The following is a 14,372-nucleotide window of genomic DNA, read 5'->3' on the forward strand; positions in this document are numbered from 1 at the left end:
CCTTTTGGAATCTAGCTCCCAGATTCAGTGTAAGAGCAGCCAGCCCCTCCCAGCAGCAGAGACCTGCCCAGCTGTGCTCCGCCCCTGGGAGGGGGTGGGGCCCGCCGGGTACAGTGGGGCCCTAGCCCATCCTTCTGCCAATGCTGTGGTCAGGACCCCGCGAGGGCCGCTGGGGCGGTCCACACCTCTGCTCCTGGCCTTCAGCGTGGAGCCGGTAACTTGCCCACGAGTCTTGGGGCTGCCGGGATCCCAAGGCTGCCAATCCTCACCCTGGTTTTGTGGAATTCAGGTCCAAGTACCCAGGCCTCAGTTGAGGAGGAGGAAGTCATTCATTCTTAGTTGTCTGCTCACCTGCAAAATGGACACCACCATCATGACCTGTGCCGTAGGCACCTAGAGTTTGAGGGTCTGAGCTGGCTCTGGCACCCAGAGGCCCACGTGACAGCCGCACTCTGAAGCCCCATCCAAGAGCCAGGTTCTTGTGTATGTGGGTTCTGGTTCCCGAAGAGGCCGCCTGGGGTCCCCTCATTCCCCCTGGGCCCCACCTGCTGACAGCGCAGTCCTTGGCTGGGATCCACTGGACTAAGGAGACCCAATCCTGAGCCGGGCGCGGTGGGCACGCTTGTCATCTGAGCATCCGGGAGGCTGAGACTGGAGGATGGCGGTTCAAGGACAGCCTCAGCTACTTAGTGAGAGCCTTTGCAACTCAGTGAGACCCAGTTTCAAAATAAAGAATAAAGCATAGGGCTGGGGGTGGAGCTCAGAGGTAGAATGCCCCTGGGTTCCATCCCCAGTACCACAAAAATAAATAAATATCCAAGCCTGGTGCACCAGGTGGGCTGCTGTCTGAACCGGCTGGTCCTGGGTCCTCCCTAAAGGGCAGGGGTAGAGATCCTGGTGGGGGATGCTTCCCCGTGATATGCAGTGCCCCCCACCTTTCTGCAGCTCGGACAAAGGGGAGCACGCGGTGCCTTTAAGGACACAGCGACTTGGCGGTTCCAGGCCAGGAGGCGCCCAGCAAGCCCCCAGCTTAGCCCTGAGTCCTGGGAGGAGCTGAGCCACGGGCAGAGGGGACCATTGGCCACCCCGGGCGCCCCGCGTCAGTCCGGCTGCCCTGTCCCACTGCATTGGTGGGGAGCCTTGTGTGTGTGTGGGCTCCCCACGACTGGGGGAGGAGCAGGGCTGCGGTGCACCCGCACTCCCCGGGACAGCGTGACTCCAGCTGCCTGATCGCGACTGCCCTGGAATGCAGCCGTGGAGGGACAGAGGTCTCAGGGCGAGAGTCAAGGCCCCGTGGATGGGGAGGCGAATTCGGGGGCAGGACCGTTTGGCGCGCGACGGGGCCCTGACCGCGTGCTGACCACTCTTCCTCCGGCCCGGAGAGCCGTGCGGAGCGAGCGGGAATAGATTCGGTTTCGCTCCTCATCAATTTTCTGTTTAATGTCACTGGGCCCCATTGTGGGACAGGGAAGCACATCGCCCAGGCCATAAATTTGCCATTATGGCGCCTCTTGGTTCTCAGGGACAGGGCCGACGCGGGAGCAGGTAGGGACGCCAGGGACGCGCCGCGCCGATTCGGTGAGCGGTGAGCGCTGCGCTTCTCCGGACCCGGGTCGGCCTCTGCCGCGCTTTTGTTTCTGACTTGGGGGTAGGGGCTTTGGTTTTGTACCACCTGCTTTGGAAGGCTTTTTGCATTGAAAAGTACTGCTATTAAAAAAACAAAACAAAAACAAAAACACCAACTCCGCAAGGAAGAAAATCCCCCACTTGTGTCTGCACTCCAGGCAGCACACTGAGCCAGACTCAGGGGGACCTGTGTGTGTGTGTGGGGGGGGGCAGCGCGCCAGAGCCAGGAGCCTCAGCCCACACTGGGGAGAGTGGAAGGGCCGGCTGCTGGCCGCAGGGCAGATGCCTCTGGCCCTTGAGGCTTGCTCCTGGAAAAGGAAGTATGCGCAAGTCTCCTTTTGGGGTGCCTCCTGGAGACTTCCCTCCGGGCTGGGGCTGGGGGATTCCTGCCTGCAGGGGATCCAGGCTTATGAACTGGGCTCTGCAACACAGACTGGAGTAGAAGATGTATTTGTGTAGGTAAGGAAAAACGGGTCTACCGAGTGATTTTTAACTTAACGGGGGTCAGCTGTCCTGTTAACAAAAGAGGCAGCCGCCATGCTTCAGGGCAGGTGGATCTAGGAGTTAGGTGGTTGTGCGGCTGCCGGCTGGCCAGGAACTGGAAGAGAGGGCTTCGTACGCTGCTGCAGGCCCTGGCTGCTCTGTGGGAACTTTGATAGGCGCCATTTATCTTTGGTCTACAGATGCTGAAGGTAAACAGGCCAATGACTCAAGTCCCCCCTCCCCAAAATAAAGGTGAAGCAAAGCAGGTTTCTTCCCAGCGAGGGGCCTTGGGGTGCAGGGCTGGAAGGTGGGGGCTGTCTCAGGGGCAGGGATGGGAGATCTAGCGGCCTGCCTTGTGACCCTGTGGGGTGGTGAGCTGTCCGGATGGGTGGCACCCTACCCAAGGAGGGCCTCTGCGGGGGCACAGGTGCTGGGGTGGGGGAGTGTGCTCTGTGTGGGGGGTTCTAATCATGGAGACCAGTGGAAGCTAGCCTGCGGGTCGGTCGGGTGTCTGAGAGGGAGGCGCGGTGCTGCGGTCCCACAAGCTTGGGCCGTGTCAGGCATGGCAGAGCAACTGGGGTGCGATGGGGGGCCCTGCCTGAGCAGCTAGAGGAGGCCCTGGTGCTCAGCCAGCATCTTCTCCCAGGGCCCGGGGAGAGCTGGAGCCTCCCCTGGCCCATTTGGCAATGAGGGACCAGGCCGGGGAATCTGGGCCCTGGAGGCCCATTTGGACCTACTCTGCCAGTGACCCCTATAAACACGCCCGGCACCCCACGGTCCTCCCTTCACAGCCAAGTGTAGCGAGGGCCTGAAGCCTGGCCCTGCCTGGGGAGATGCACCTGGAGGACCACAAATCACCCTTGCAAGGAAGCTCCAGCCTCTCGGCCCCTCCCCCCTTCATGTCTCCTCGGCCGGGGTCCTGGGCATTTCCCCCCAAGCTTGGTCCCCTTTAGTAGTCATGAAAGTCCTTCTTGCTAATAAAAAGGCAGGGAGAGGCCTAGAAATGAAGCTCCTGCCTTTTATGAAAATCACTTTAATTTAACCCAGATGGGGCTCCTCACTGATAACCTCATACACCGAGCACCCCGAATTATACTTTCCGTGTGAACGCACTGGGTTATATTTAGCCACAAATTATGACTCTGGTTTAACAAGCACCTTCCCTGCGTGGGGAGGGGGCCAGGCAGCCTCCTGCCCCTGTTGGACAAAACCAGTGACTACAGAAGTTAAACTCCCCTTGGAGGAGGCGGCAGCTGGGGAAGCTGTTTATCTGACATCAAAGTCTCACCCGCTGCCTCCTTGCTTTTTAAGACTTACAGCCAGGCCCTGAGCTCTGTCTTGGCAACGCAACCCGTGCCTCCCCTGGGCCACAGGGCTCAGAGTGGGTCCTGGGGCGCCTTGCTCAATCGGGAGAGACACCCTGGGAGGGGCGTGCGGCTGGGCTCTGGGGCCTGAGGACCCTCCTACGCCACCCGGTTCCGGAAGCCCCTTCCTTCTCTTCCCTTCCCCTGTCCAGTCCCTGCTTCCGCACCTTGGCTTGGGCCTCAGCCCAGACTGCCCCCTGCCTCTGTGCTCGGCTGAATAATAAAGGCTCCCTGATGGGAAACGCTGTTCTTTGGGGCAGTCTCCTTCTCGGTGGGATCTGGGCATTCTGACCCTCCTATCCACTCCCTGATAGGTCTGCCTAACTGCACTGAAATCATAAAGCAACAGACCTGGCAAAAAACGAGGCCGCTCAGCCCAGGCCGAGACCCCAGAACACTGAGCCCCAAGGGCACCACGGGGGTCCCACGGGGGACCAGAGGAGAGGGAGCTATGCTTTCCCCACATCATCCCTCTGGTTCCCAGCCAAGGCCCCGCCATGCTGGCTAGGGACCTCACTCATGGGTTGGGGTGGGGTGGGACCCGGGACCTGCTCCTCCAGCTGGGCCAGTTCGTGGGAACTGTGGTTGACTTTCCTTTTACTCCTCTTATTTGAAAAAAATGAAAATTCTTAAACCCCTGAGCTTGCCTTTGGAGCAGGATTCCTGGCGTGGGGGTGGGACATGGCTTCCTTCCCAGTGAGGGAGTTCAGGGTGCTGGGGACCAGCCCCGCCCCCACCCAGGCCTAGCCCTCCTGAGCCTGCACCCAGCCTGGCTCCAGTCCCCCGCTCCCCTCCAGATGCCAGCCTGCGGCGCCCTGGCCCCCAGCCTGGCCTCTGGCCCCGTCCCTCATGCCCCTGGTGGGAAGAATTAAGAGTCAATTTTTGTTCTCAAGAAATTGTCTCTAATTTGCCCTTTGACTGATGGCCAGGAACAATGGAGACGCCCAGCTCACAATTACCCAGCAGCGCTGCTCTCCGGCCCAAGCAGGCGTTTATTTGGAACAGTGACTAAGTCACAGTTTTATGTACCTCGTCTGATACCCCCACCCCTTTATATTTTAAAAAAAAGATTTGATAATTTCAGACAGAACGGGACCTCGGCCATTTGGGAGCTGGGAGACTTAGATCTACTGCCAGTCCTGGGGCTGTGGGGGCAGGAGAGGGGTGTCCAGAGGTGCAGATTTGGAGCACCGGGGGACACAGGCTGCGGCTGGGGCGCAGTCTCTGCATGTGTGCGCACCTGTGTCCTGGCGTGTGGCGTGGAAGCATCCTTGCCTGCATGTTTTGTACACACGTGCTGTGGAAGTGTGATTTGCTCTGTGAGATTCACAGGGGCTGGCGTGGGTGTGTGCACACATGGGTAATGTGTGAAAGCTCCTAAATGTGCATAAATGTGCACACAGAAGTGGAGCACACACTCAAAACTGCGCATAGCTGTTGGCGTGGGCGCGGTCAGGCCCAGGTGTCGGGGACTATGTGGGGTGTCTTCCTCCAGGCCAGCGGGAACCCAGAATGGTGTCTGGCAGAAGGGGGGGGGGGGGCGGCTCCTGCTAGGGAGGGATGGAGCTGAAGATCGGGCACTGCTCCTCCGCTTCCAGGCTGGTAGGCAGGTGGCCTGGGGGTTGGTCTTCGGAGGCCCGGCCCTACCAAGAACCCACTCATTTGGGCCACTTCAGGCTCCTGCAGAGGCCTGAGCACTACAGCTGAGACTGACCTGGCTCCGTCTATTATCCCCGCTCCGACCTCTGCCCCTCCTGGTCCTCTCCCCCGGAAGGCCAGTCGGCAGATCATCCCTGTATGTTCCTCTAGAATTAAAAACATTCGTTAGCGCTGGACAACGGAAGAGTCAACGCAGAGCGCCAACGCGGAGAGCCAGCCCAGCCGAGCGTGCCCGGCCCCGCGCGGGGAGCTGCCAGCCCTCCCGCCTCCAGCAGGCCCCGCGCAGCTATTTGCGGCAACAACTGTTTGCAACAGTGTTGAGGGAAGGAGGAGGAGCAGAGGGAGAGAAAGCCCGCTTGGTTTAAGTGGACGCCAGGGCGGCAAAGGCGGGGCGGAGATGCAGGGCGCTGGGGCATCCAGGTCCTCCGGGGCGGGCGCCCCGCAGGCCGGCGCGGGTGGCAAACGCGGCGCCCGGCGTTTGGGAGCCGACGCCGCCACTAAGCAAATGAGGAATCCCGGACGCCGGCGGGAGGACCTGCCGGGGGCGCGGGGCGGAGGGCCGCACTCCCGGGATCCCCCGGGCGACCCACCGCGGCCGGGCGGCGGGTCGGTCCTGCCAGCAGCCAGGCTCCGGGACCCCCGCCCGCCCGGGGCGCACCCCGCGGGCCCGGGGTCGGGGTCCTGGGGGTCGGCGGCGCCCCGGGCCCGAGGCGTCCGTCCCTCTCTGCACGCTCCGTGCTGTCCGCGGGGCTTTAAAGTGAGAAGCGTCCCTGCAGCGGGAGCCGGACGCGGCTCGCAGGTCCGGGGTGCGGGGCGGCCCCGCAGCGCCGGGCCACGCACCCCGCGCTCGTCGGACCCCCGGCGCCCCCGAGGCACCGCCCCGACCGTCCGGGCCGGTGCCCGGTCCCCGGCCTCCGCGGAGCCGGCTTACCTGCAGCTCCTCCCGGCCGCGCCGCCCGAAGCGGGGCGCGCCGGGGCCCGGTGCCCGGCGGGCGGGAAATCCCGGGCGCCGGCCCGCGGCCCCCACCCCGCGCCATCGCGGCCCGCGGGGGGTCAGGCCGGGCCGGCCGACCGGCCGCTTCCCCTTTCTCTGCGGATTCCTTTGATCCGCGGGCTCTCCGCCGCACCTCGGCTCCTGGGCTGCCAGGGTCGGCCCGCGGGGATCCTGGAAACAGTCCCTAGCTTATCTCCTTTCATCAAGCGGCCTTGGGCAGCCTTGAAACCGCGGAGCCAGTAATTGCTTTTTTCAGGAGGCCCAGTGCGGACTGGACAACAGCCAATCAGCGACTTGTTTACACTCGGTGATTGACAGCCCGCTGGCGGAGTGCCAGCCAATCCCAGCAGTCCCCCGGGAGCGGGCGGGGGGGGGGCGGGGAAAGAGACGAGACAACAGGCTTCGGTTTAACTCCTGCCTGTCCGGACGCGAACGAGAGAGTGGAGAAATTCTAATTCGTGTGTGTCGGTTGGACTCTTTCTTCACACGGAGAAAGGCACTAAGACGAATCCTGGGGAATAAATACCACTTGGGGGAGGAGACCAAAATCTTACGTGAGATATTTGTTGCTTACAAGCTATTTTAAAAGTGGCTTAATTCTGATTAAAAACAATAGTCCTGTGTCTGTTTTCCCCTCTAGTGAGAATTTAGCAAATATGCCGGAAAACGGCACCGAGAAATGCTATGAACAGTTTTCACGCAGACAACCCACCTTCCTGTTATCAAGTGAAACTCTTAAAAACCCAGAAGATGAAGAAAGGGTAATCCTTGTCCTAGGCACAAATGGCGCCGTGGCAAGATGGAATTGAGATGGAAAGCCGGAGAGGAAGGGCTGGTCTCCCCGGGGCTGAGGCGGGGAGAGGACAGGGCCAGGAGCGCTCTGCAGCTCGCGCCGCCCAAGCCGGCGTGCCTGCACTCCGGGTCTGGAGTCCGATCGGCGGCGGCCCTGGCGTGGCGGAAGGGCTGGGCAGCCGGAGAAGACCTCTGGGCTCGGAGGTCCAGCCTACCTGCACCGACTGATCCCAAGTAGGAAGAGGGCATCTGCTTCGAGGGGCGTGTTTCTTCCGGCATTCTGTGCACCGAAAGCCAAACGCTAGACCTTCTGGATTCAGGAGCAGCAGCAGCAGCCTCGGCCTCGGCCCCGACGCCGGCTCTCACTCGCCTCGACTCCCTCTCCCGCCCTGCGCCGCCTCATTCCCATTCAGCAGCGGTGATCTGCGCAGAGAAGCTGCGCAGTCGCCGAACTTGAATTAGGCGCCACTGCGCTTGGTAGTAGCCCTGCTGCTCCCTGATTGGCAGCTCTCTGGCCCGGCGCCAGCCTATTGGGAGGCCTGTTTACGCCGAATGAGTGGCATCAGCTCCCGGCGGCGGAGGGCCGCGCGGCCAATCAGCGCGCGGGCTGCTCGGGGCTGAGTGGCACGAGCTTATTAGTATGCAGGGCCCGTGGCTCGCCGCGCCGGGCTGCAGGTTTGAGAGCCGCTCTGGATGGGCTCGCTAGAGTCGTTGTTGTGGAAGCGGTGCTTTTACAGTGCAACAGTCAGCACATTGAAAATACCAATAGGAATACAAAACAAAGTCACATTTACTGATTTAATTGTATTGCATTCAATTGTATCCAGGAAACAGCCTCCAGTAAGTAACTGAAATTGCTTTCATTTTTTTGTTTTTGTATTTTTATTATTATTTTATTTTTTATTTTGGCTTTGGGGAATTTACATTTTTTTTAGCAAGTGAAATTCAGGACTGTGATGTTAAGAAATAATATATCTTCCCTTTAAAAAAAATCCGTTAGAATGTCGAGAAGGCTTTAAAAAAAAAAAAAGATGGACTATATATTTGAGTGCGATTTTTTTTTTCTCTGAAAAATCGTATCGATCGGTTTAAAATTCTCCCCGTAATGCGTCCTTGCTTTGCTCTGAGCGCGGGTTGTCTCGATCGACACCCGGCACTAAGAAATAAATAATCGAGACAGGACCGAGGCGGTTAGGCTGCGTCCGGCGAGAGCCCGCGGGCGGCTCGGGCGGGTGGCCGGCCGGACCCCGAGCGGACCCCGGCGCTCGCTCTCGCGTCCCGGGGGCCGTCCTGCCGTCCCGCCGCGCTCGGGGGCCGGCGGGTGGTGGGGGCCGCGGCCGCCGCTCGGGGTCGGGGGAGGGTGGGGTCGGCGAGGCGTCTGGGTTTCGCTTTCTCGGGTCTGATCCCTGTCGGAACATTGCAGGGGAAAACCTTTTGCGCTCCCGCGGAAGCGGGGCTCGGGCCCCTCCCGGGGGGGTGGGCGCGGCCGCTTCGCCGGGAGCGGGTCTCGGGCCGGGCTGGCGGAGCGGGGCGGGGGCGCCGGTGCGCGCGGGGCTGCAGACCTCAAAGTCGGACACAAAGCCAGCCCTAAAAGCTGCGGTCCCGGGCTCGGGGCCTCGGCTCTGGCCAGGGACGGGGCCGCGGCCCGGGGTCGCACCCGCCGCCCTGGGGAGGGGAGGCGGCCGAGGCGGAGCCGGGCGCGCGCCCTCGCCGGAGACCCCCGGGCCGGGCCCCCTGCGGCCGGCCGGGCGCCGGGCTCCGGCCCCCCCTGGGGCGGCGGCGGCGGCGGCCTGTCCGGGCTCGGCCCCCGGGGCTCCGATCGGCCGCGGCGGCTCCCCAGCCCGGCCCCAGCCCGGCCCCGGGAGAGGGGCGCGAAGGGGAGCCCCTCCGGCCCGCCCGAGCCCGCGTCGGCGTAGAGGTCCAGCGGGCCGGGGCCGGGCGCCACCCTGGCGCGGTGCGGAGCCCGCGTCCCGAGAACCGCGGGCAGCTGGCTCCCGCGCCGCAACTTTGCAATTCCTACGGGGGGAGAGACGCCCACCGGGCAGAGCCCGGCTCCGCGCTCCCCGGCGCGTCGGCCTCGGCGCCTTGCAGCCGCGGCTCCCGGCCGCCTCCCCTCCTTCTTTCTCTTTGTCCCGCCCGGCGCCCTCGGGCTCCAGCGGCGCGGCCCGGGCTGGGGGGCGCCGGCTCCGGGCGGCCCCTCCTCTGACCCCGGGCGGCGGCCCCGGGCCCCGCGCCCCCCGCCGCGGCCTGGCGCTCGCAGGCAGGCCCGCGCCGCGGCGAGCCGAGCTGTTTGTTGGACCCGGGGAGCGTGGCGATCCCCAGAGGGAAGCGAGCCCCAAACCCCTTTGTATGCAGTTTCGAGACAAAGGGAACTCTTTGTGTCGTCCCGTTTATTTACAATGCAAAAAGCACTCCGAATAAATATTAAAAAGCTTATCAGCTGAGCAAATATGTATTCACTTAATACATTATGTTTTCGGTTATAGATTAAATCAGACGCAAAATAGTGTGCAAATAAGACGTTGTAGAACCCGGAGCATAAAATATAGCAATTTAAAATGGTATTTACGAAATGGGAAACATCTTAATCGCTTTGTTGTCACGGTGGGACAGCTTAAAAAAAAAAAAAAACAACCACGAGGTTTTCTGCAAAGTTCACAATTAGAAAGCAATGCCAGAGTCGAACAAAGCATGCTTGAGAAATAAGGAGAAGCAGGAGAAATGAAGAAGGCCCTGCGTGGCCGGAGCTCGGAGGTGGTCAGCTATGCCGCCTGCTCTGCTGCTAGCAACCTTTGGACTCTGAATCGTCCCCAGTTTCGCCTGGGAGTGGACACTTCTCGGGCGGGTGGGGTGGAAGAGAAAGGAGGTGAGGGTCAGTTTTAGTCTCTCCGCAGGAGGTGGGGTGGGTGGACAGACGGTAGCGGTCCGGGACTGCGGTTTGGGGGGGGGGGCTGAAGGCTGCGCCCGGCTAGGCCCAGGCTCGGGCTCCGTGGCCGGGTGGCTGCTGCAGATCCACATCTCCAGGCTGCCTGGCCATGCGGAGACCAGCCTTAGCCTCCCATCCCCGGCCGGCGCTGAATGGAGAAACGTCGTGGCCGATTTGGGAGGCTAATGGAGAACAATTTCTGACTCTCAAAGCGCCCCCCCCTCAAGCCCCCAATCCGCAGAGGAAGATCCTGGGCAAATTTGATTGGGGGGCGGGGTGATTGTTCCAGCCTCGCCAGGAAGCTCCCGGCTCAGGGACAGCAGGCCGGGCACTGCGGCGTGGCGGCCCAGGTGATGCCAGAGGCCTTGCGGGTCCCCTGGGCTCCGGGGAGCCGGCTTGGGGTCCTGGCACGGTGCTGGGGGGCGGAATCAGGTCCCGTTGGGGCTGGGGGGGAGGGACAGATTCAAAAGAATGGACTGAAAGGCTCATGGGGGGGATGGGAGAGGAGAGAAAAGGAAGGTTATAAAAAAAAAACTCTTGAGTTACAATCAATAAAATTACTCGCTTAATTAGCATGGTTATTCGGTTAAGCGGAATGCAGTAAAAGCTGGACCTCAGAATGACCGGGGAGAGGAGAAAAAGAGAGCGTGGACCCCGGGCCCTCGCCTCCGAGACACCTTTGGGCAGCGGGGGAGGGGAGAGGGTGTGCGTGCAAGTGTGTGTGCGCGAGTGTGTGTGTGTGTGCGCGCGAGTGTGCGTGATGGCTTCGCAGATTTGGGGTTTTATCACCCGGCGAAGCCAGCAGCGCCTTCGACTCGGCGCCCTAGCCGCAGGGCCCCGCGGGGACGCCGAGGGGCAGCGGCGCGGGCCCGGCCGGGTCGGGTCCGGCAGGCCGGTGCGTGTGTGCGGGGCCGGCACGGGTGGCCGGCCGGGTGGGGGGCGCGCAGGCGGGGACCCCGGCCCCGAGCCCCCGAGTCACGCGTTTCCTCTGCTTGCCTTTGCAGACCATGGACCTGCACGGCGGCCGCCGGCTCGGGGCGCGGCCGCCCGCCGAGGAGCCCAGCCCGCCCGCGTGCTGAAGGCCGCCGCCGCCGCCGCGGACCCCGGCCGCCGCCCCCGCGCCCCCCGCGCGCCGCCCGCGCGCCCCGCAGCCCCCGGGCCCCGGCCGCGCTGCTCCCGGGAGGCGGCGGCGGCGGCGGCGGGCCGGGGCCGGGGCCCGGGCCGGCATGGATGGCCGCGACTTCGCGCCGCCGCCGCATCTGCTGCCGGAGCGCGGCAGCCTGGGCCCCCGCGCCGCCCGCCTGGCCCCGGCCGCGCCCGCGCAGCCCCCCGCGCACTTCCAGCCCGGGAAGTACTTCGCGTCGCCGCTGCCCATGGCTTCGCACACAGGTCAGTGCCCGACGGGCCGCGCCGCGCTGCGGGTCCACCGCGCCGCCGGCGACGGCGGTGGCGATGGCGGTGGCGATGGCGATGGCGATGGCGATGGCGGTGGCGATGGCGATGGCGATGGCCGCCCTCGCGCCCCGCGCCCGCACAGCCCCGCGCCGCCGGAGCCCTCCTCTGCACCGCGCCCCGGGGACCGCGGCCGCCCGGAGCCCGCGCCGGGGAATGCTGCGCCTACACCGAGCCCAGCGTCAGGGCGAGACGGGCTCGCGGGGCGGCAGCCGGCCTGACCAGCGCCCGGTGTCCAGCCGCAGCGCACGCCGCCGGCGGGAGGGCGGGCCGCGGCGGCGCCGGGATTTCGGTGCAGGCGAGTGCGTCCAGAGGAGGGAGCCCGGGGCCGCGCCGCGGAGGCTGGGCCCGCCGCCCGCGCTGCAGCCCCCACCCCGAGGGTCTTCCCGGGGCCGAGTCGACCCCCCCCCCAATCTCCGGAGCCCAGTATGGCGCCGCAGGGCGTGGGGGCTCCTGGCCCCCTTCCCCCCCCACCCGGGTCGCCGGCCGACCGCTTCTCGCAGCCCCGGGGAGCCGAGCGGCTACGGTGGGACCTGCTGGGTCACCAGGCAGGTCGGCTAGGTTTTGTTTACAGTTTGTTCACAACGTCAGAAATGTTGTTTGCTGCTTTTTAAAAAAAAAATTGGCAGTAACAGTTATTATTGCTAGCTTGATGAACTGTGAATACTAATAAAATTATATCTGCTTTAATGGGATTACAATTAGTGTGTGGATTAAAAAGGATGGCAGAGGCTGGGCTAGGAGGGAAAAGGGAAAATGTCTTTGGAAGGGAGGCCAGTCAAAAAGAAAAGCATACATTTCCTTAAAACACGCCCGCACTCACACACACACACACACACACACACACACACACACACAATTGCTTAATTAGTAACGGCTTGCAGCGTTCAGAGCAGGAGGACATTGAGCAGCCAGTGGGCACCCAGCCCCGACGGGTCAGCCCCGCTCTGCCCGCGGCTTCCCCGAGTCAGTCCTCCAACACGCTGCCCCTCCCTGGCCGGGGCTCCTCTTCCCTCTTTCTTCCTTTCCCTCCTTTCCTTCTTCTGTCTCCTGATTTATAACTGGAAAGAGAAAGAGAAAAGTCCTTGCCTGAGCAATTGGTGATTTAAAAATATCTCTTCCTGCTGTCCCTGCGGTTATTAAGTGTCTTTTCCCGCCCTTGTGCTGCGATGCTGCCCACCCAGCTCAGGCCCCAGCGGGGCAGCTGGGGAGGGGATCGGTGGTGACCCCTGGGACAGTCTCCCAGCTTCCCTCTGGCTTGCGTTTCTGGCTGCTGGCTGTGGCCCCTGCTGGGGTTGGGAAGGCTGTCTTAGCCTGGGGGATGGGGAAGGAGCCTCTGCCCTCCCCCTCTAATAAGCTGTGCCCTTTCGCCTGACAGGTCACCGCACCACCGAGACAACAGCCCCCTGCGCTCAGACTTTCACAGTGGTGCCCAGATTGGCCGGGCCCGTGCCCCCTGGGGAGGCCCAGCTGTACCCCCATCCTGGGGTCACTGCTGCCTCCGTACCCACCCGCCTGCCCACAGCCCATCTGGTTCTTAGCCGCCATTTCCCCTTCCTGCCTTATTTCCAGGTGTGGGTGATACTCGGTCAGGTGGAACGTGGGGGTGGGGCGGCCTGGACCTTTGTCTTGCCCATGCTAAGTTTGGCCGCGTGGTCCTCAGAGTGCAGGCCACGGGGGCTGTGAGAGATCGCGCCCGGCTGGGCCTGTGTCCTGCGTTGCTGTTACTGGACCCCAAGCCCTCCTGCCTCCCCAGTGCACCGGGGCCCTAGAGGGCTCTTCTCTGGGGCCGGAGGGCCACGTGTCCCCGCTCCTGGAGGCCCAGTCCCCCCAGGACCGGAGGGATCTATTGTACTTGGAGAGCATTTGTGATGGGAGCCGTACCCGCTGCGTGCGCACGGCTTGAATGAAGCCTTTTGCAGTTTGCAGTTGCTGAGGCCAGGGTGTTCTGTTAGTTTTAAGAATCTTAGTAACGTGTATTTTTTTTTTTTAAAAAGAAGTCATATCCGGAATCCCTTTGCTTTAGTCTGTGTCTATCTAGCGTCTAGTTTAGAAAGAAAAAACTGTAATGAAGTTAAACAATAGGTTTTGCGTCCCCTGTGCGGATTTCCAAATGGCCAGTGTGGCGGACTTCTCCATCTCCATTTCTGTGGACGGGCCCATTCCTACTCTTGGCTCCGTGGCTCCCAGGCCAAAGCCACCGCGGCCCAGCCCGCTGCCCTCCCCAGACTGCCGGGAGGCACGCCTGGCTCCCACCGCCCAAGAGGCTGCAGCCGTGGGGGACGGCGCCCGGCTTCCTGGGAGCTGCTGCCTCTGACCCCAGCTCCGCTGCGCTCCCTCTGCCTGCCTGGCAGGGCCACCCGGCTGGCTGGGGGTCTCTCTGGGCCGGCGCCCCACTTCATTCCAACCCAGAGCTTTCAGTGTTCGCCTTTGGGACCCCAAAGGGGACACTGGGCTCCGGGGCTTCTTCCATTGTTATTCCAAAACTGAAAGTGCTGGTAGCTATTCTCCGGCTGTAGGGTTTTATGGTAAAGTGCCGTTCTAGTAACCTTGTCACCGAGAGGTGCAATTAAAATGTTTGGAACCATTATTTTTAGTGCAGTGTTAGATTTTGTCTCTAATACAGATGGTCCGGAGGCAAAGCTGTGAAATCTGGGGAGGGGGGTAAAGGGAAAAAAAAAAAAGGAAAATCAACAAGAACCAACCTAAGATTTCTCATCAGCGCTACTGCCTGGAGCGATTGGGGACCTCGCCCCAGCGCCCGCTCGGCGGAGCTGTTTAATCAAGGGGCGGCCCTGGCTTGGGAGAAGCCCAGAGGGACTGGCGTGCCTGCCCCTCCCCCTCCCTGGGGCGGCTTCTGACCTGGTCCTGCTGAACCAAGGAGCCTCCCCCCTCCGTCCTCTGAGCATCCCTGGGGCGGGCTGGGGTGGGAGTGCCTGCACTCGGCTGTGGCTTGTCTGGATTCGAGGGGTCTCCTTGGATTCCCCACCCACCCCTTCTCTAGTCTTTGGGATGTGAATTGCCCAGCCAGGTGCCCGGGGCTGGGGCTGCTTTTGGTGGGAGCGCCGCCAACCAC

At 62.7% G+C, this 14,372-nt stretch overlaps 1 protein-coding gene and 1 long non-coding RNA gene across 3 annotated transcripts in view; one reads left to right on the plus strand and one right to left on the minus strand.

Moving 5' to 3' along the window:
- Nucleotides 1-637: 637 nt before the first annotated feature.
- LOC308274714 lies at nucleotides 638-6,109 on the minus strand. Its single transcript, XR_013961698.1, has 3 exons — nucleotides 6,064-6,109; nucleotides 5,188-5,278; nucleotides 638-651 (listed from the first exon to the last, which is right to left on the minus strand). It is a non-coding gene; the product is annotated as an uncharacterized lncRNA (long non-coding RNA).
- Nucleotides 6,110-11,070: 4,961 nt separating this feature from the next.
- Nucleotides 11,071-14,372, plus strand: part of BAHCC1 (BAH domain and coiled-coil containing 1) — a gene marked incomplete at both ends in the record, with an annotated part of 60,894 nt that continues 57,592 nt past the window's right edge. For both annotated transcript variants that reach the window (XM_080712547.1, XM_080712546.1), the window contains one exon: nucleotides 11,071-11,237. In XM_080712547.1, coding sequence (XP_080568673.1) covers nucleotides 11,071-11,237 — 167 coding nt within the window. The remainder of the gene's footprint in view (nucleotides 11,238-14,372) is intronic.

Source organism: Muscardinus avellanarius (genome assembly GCF_963383645.1).
Source record: "Muscardinus avellanarius genome assembly, chromosome: 16".
NCBI classification, from domain to species: domain Eukaryota; kingdom Metazoa; phylum Chordata; class Mammalia; order Rodentia; family Gliridae; genus Muscardinus; species Muscardinus avellanarius.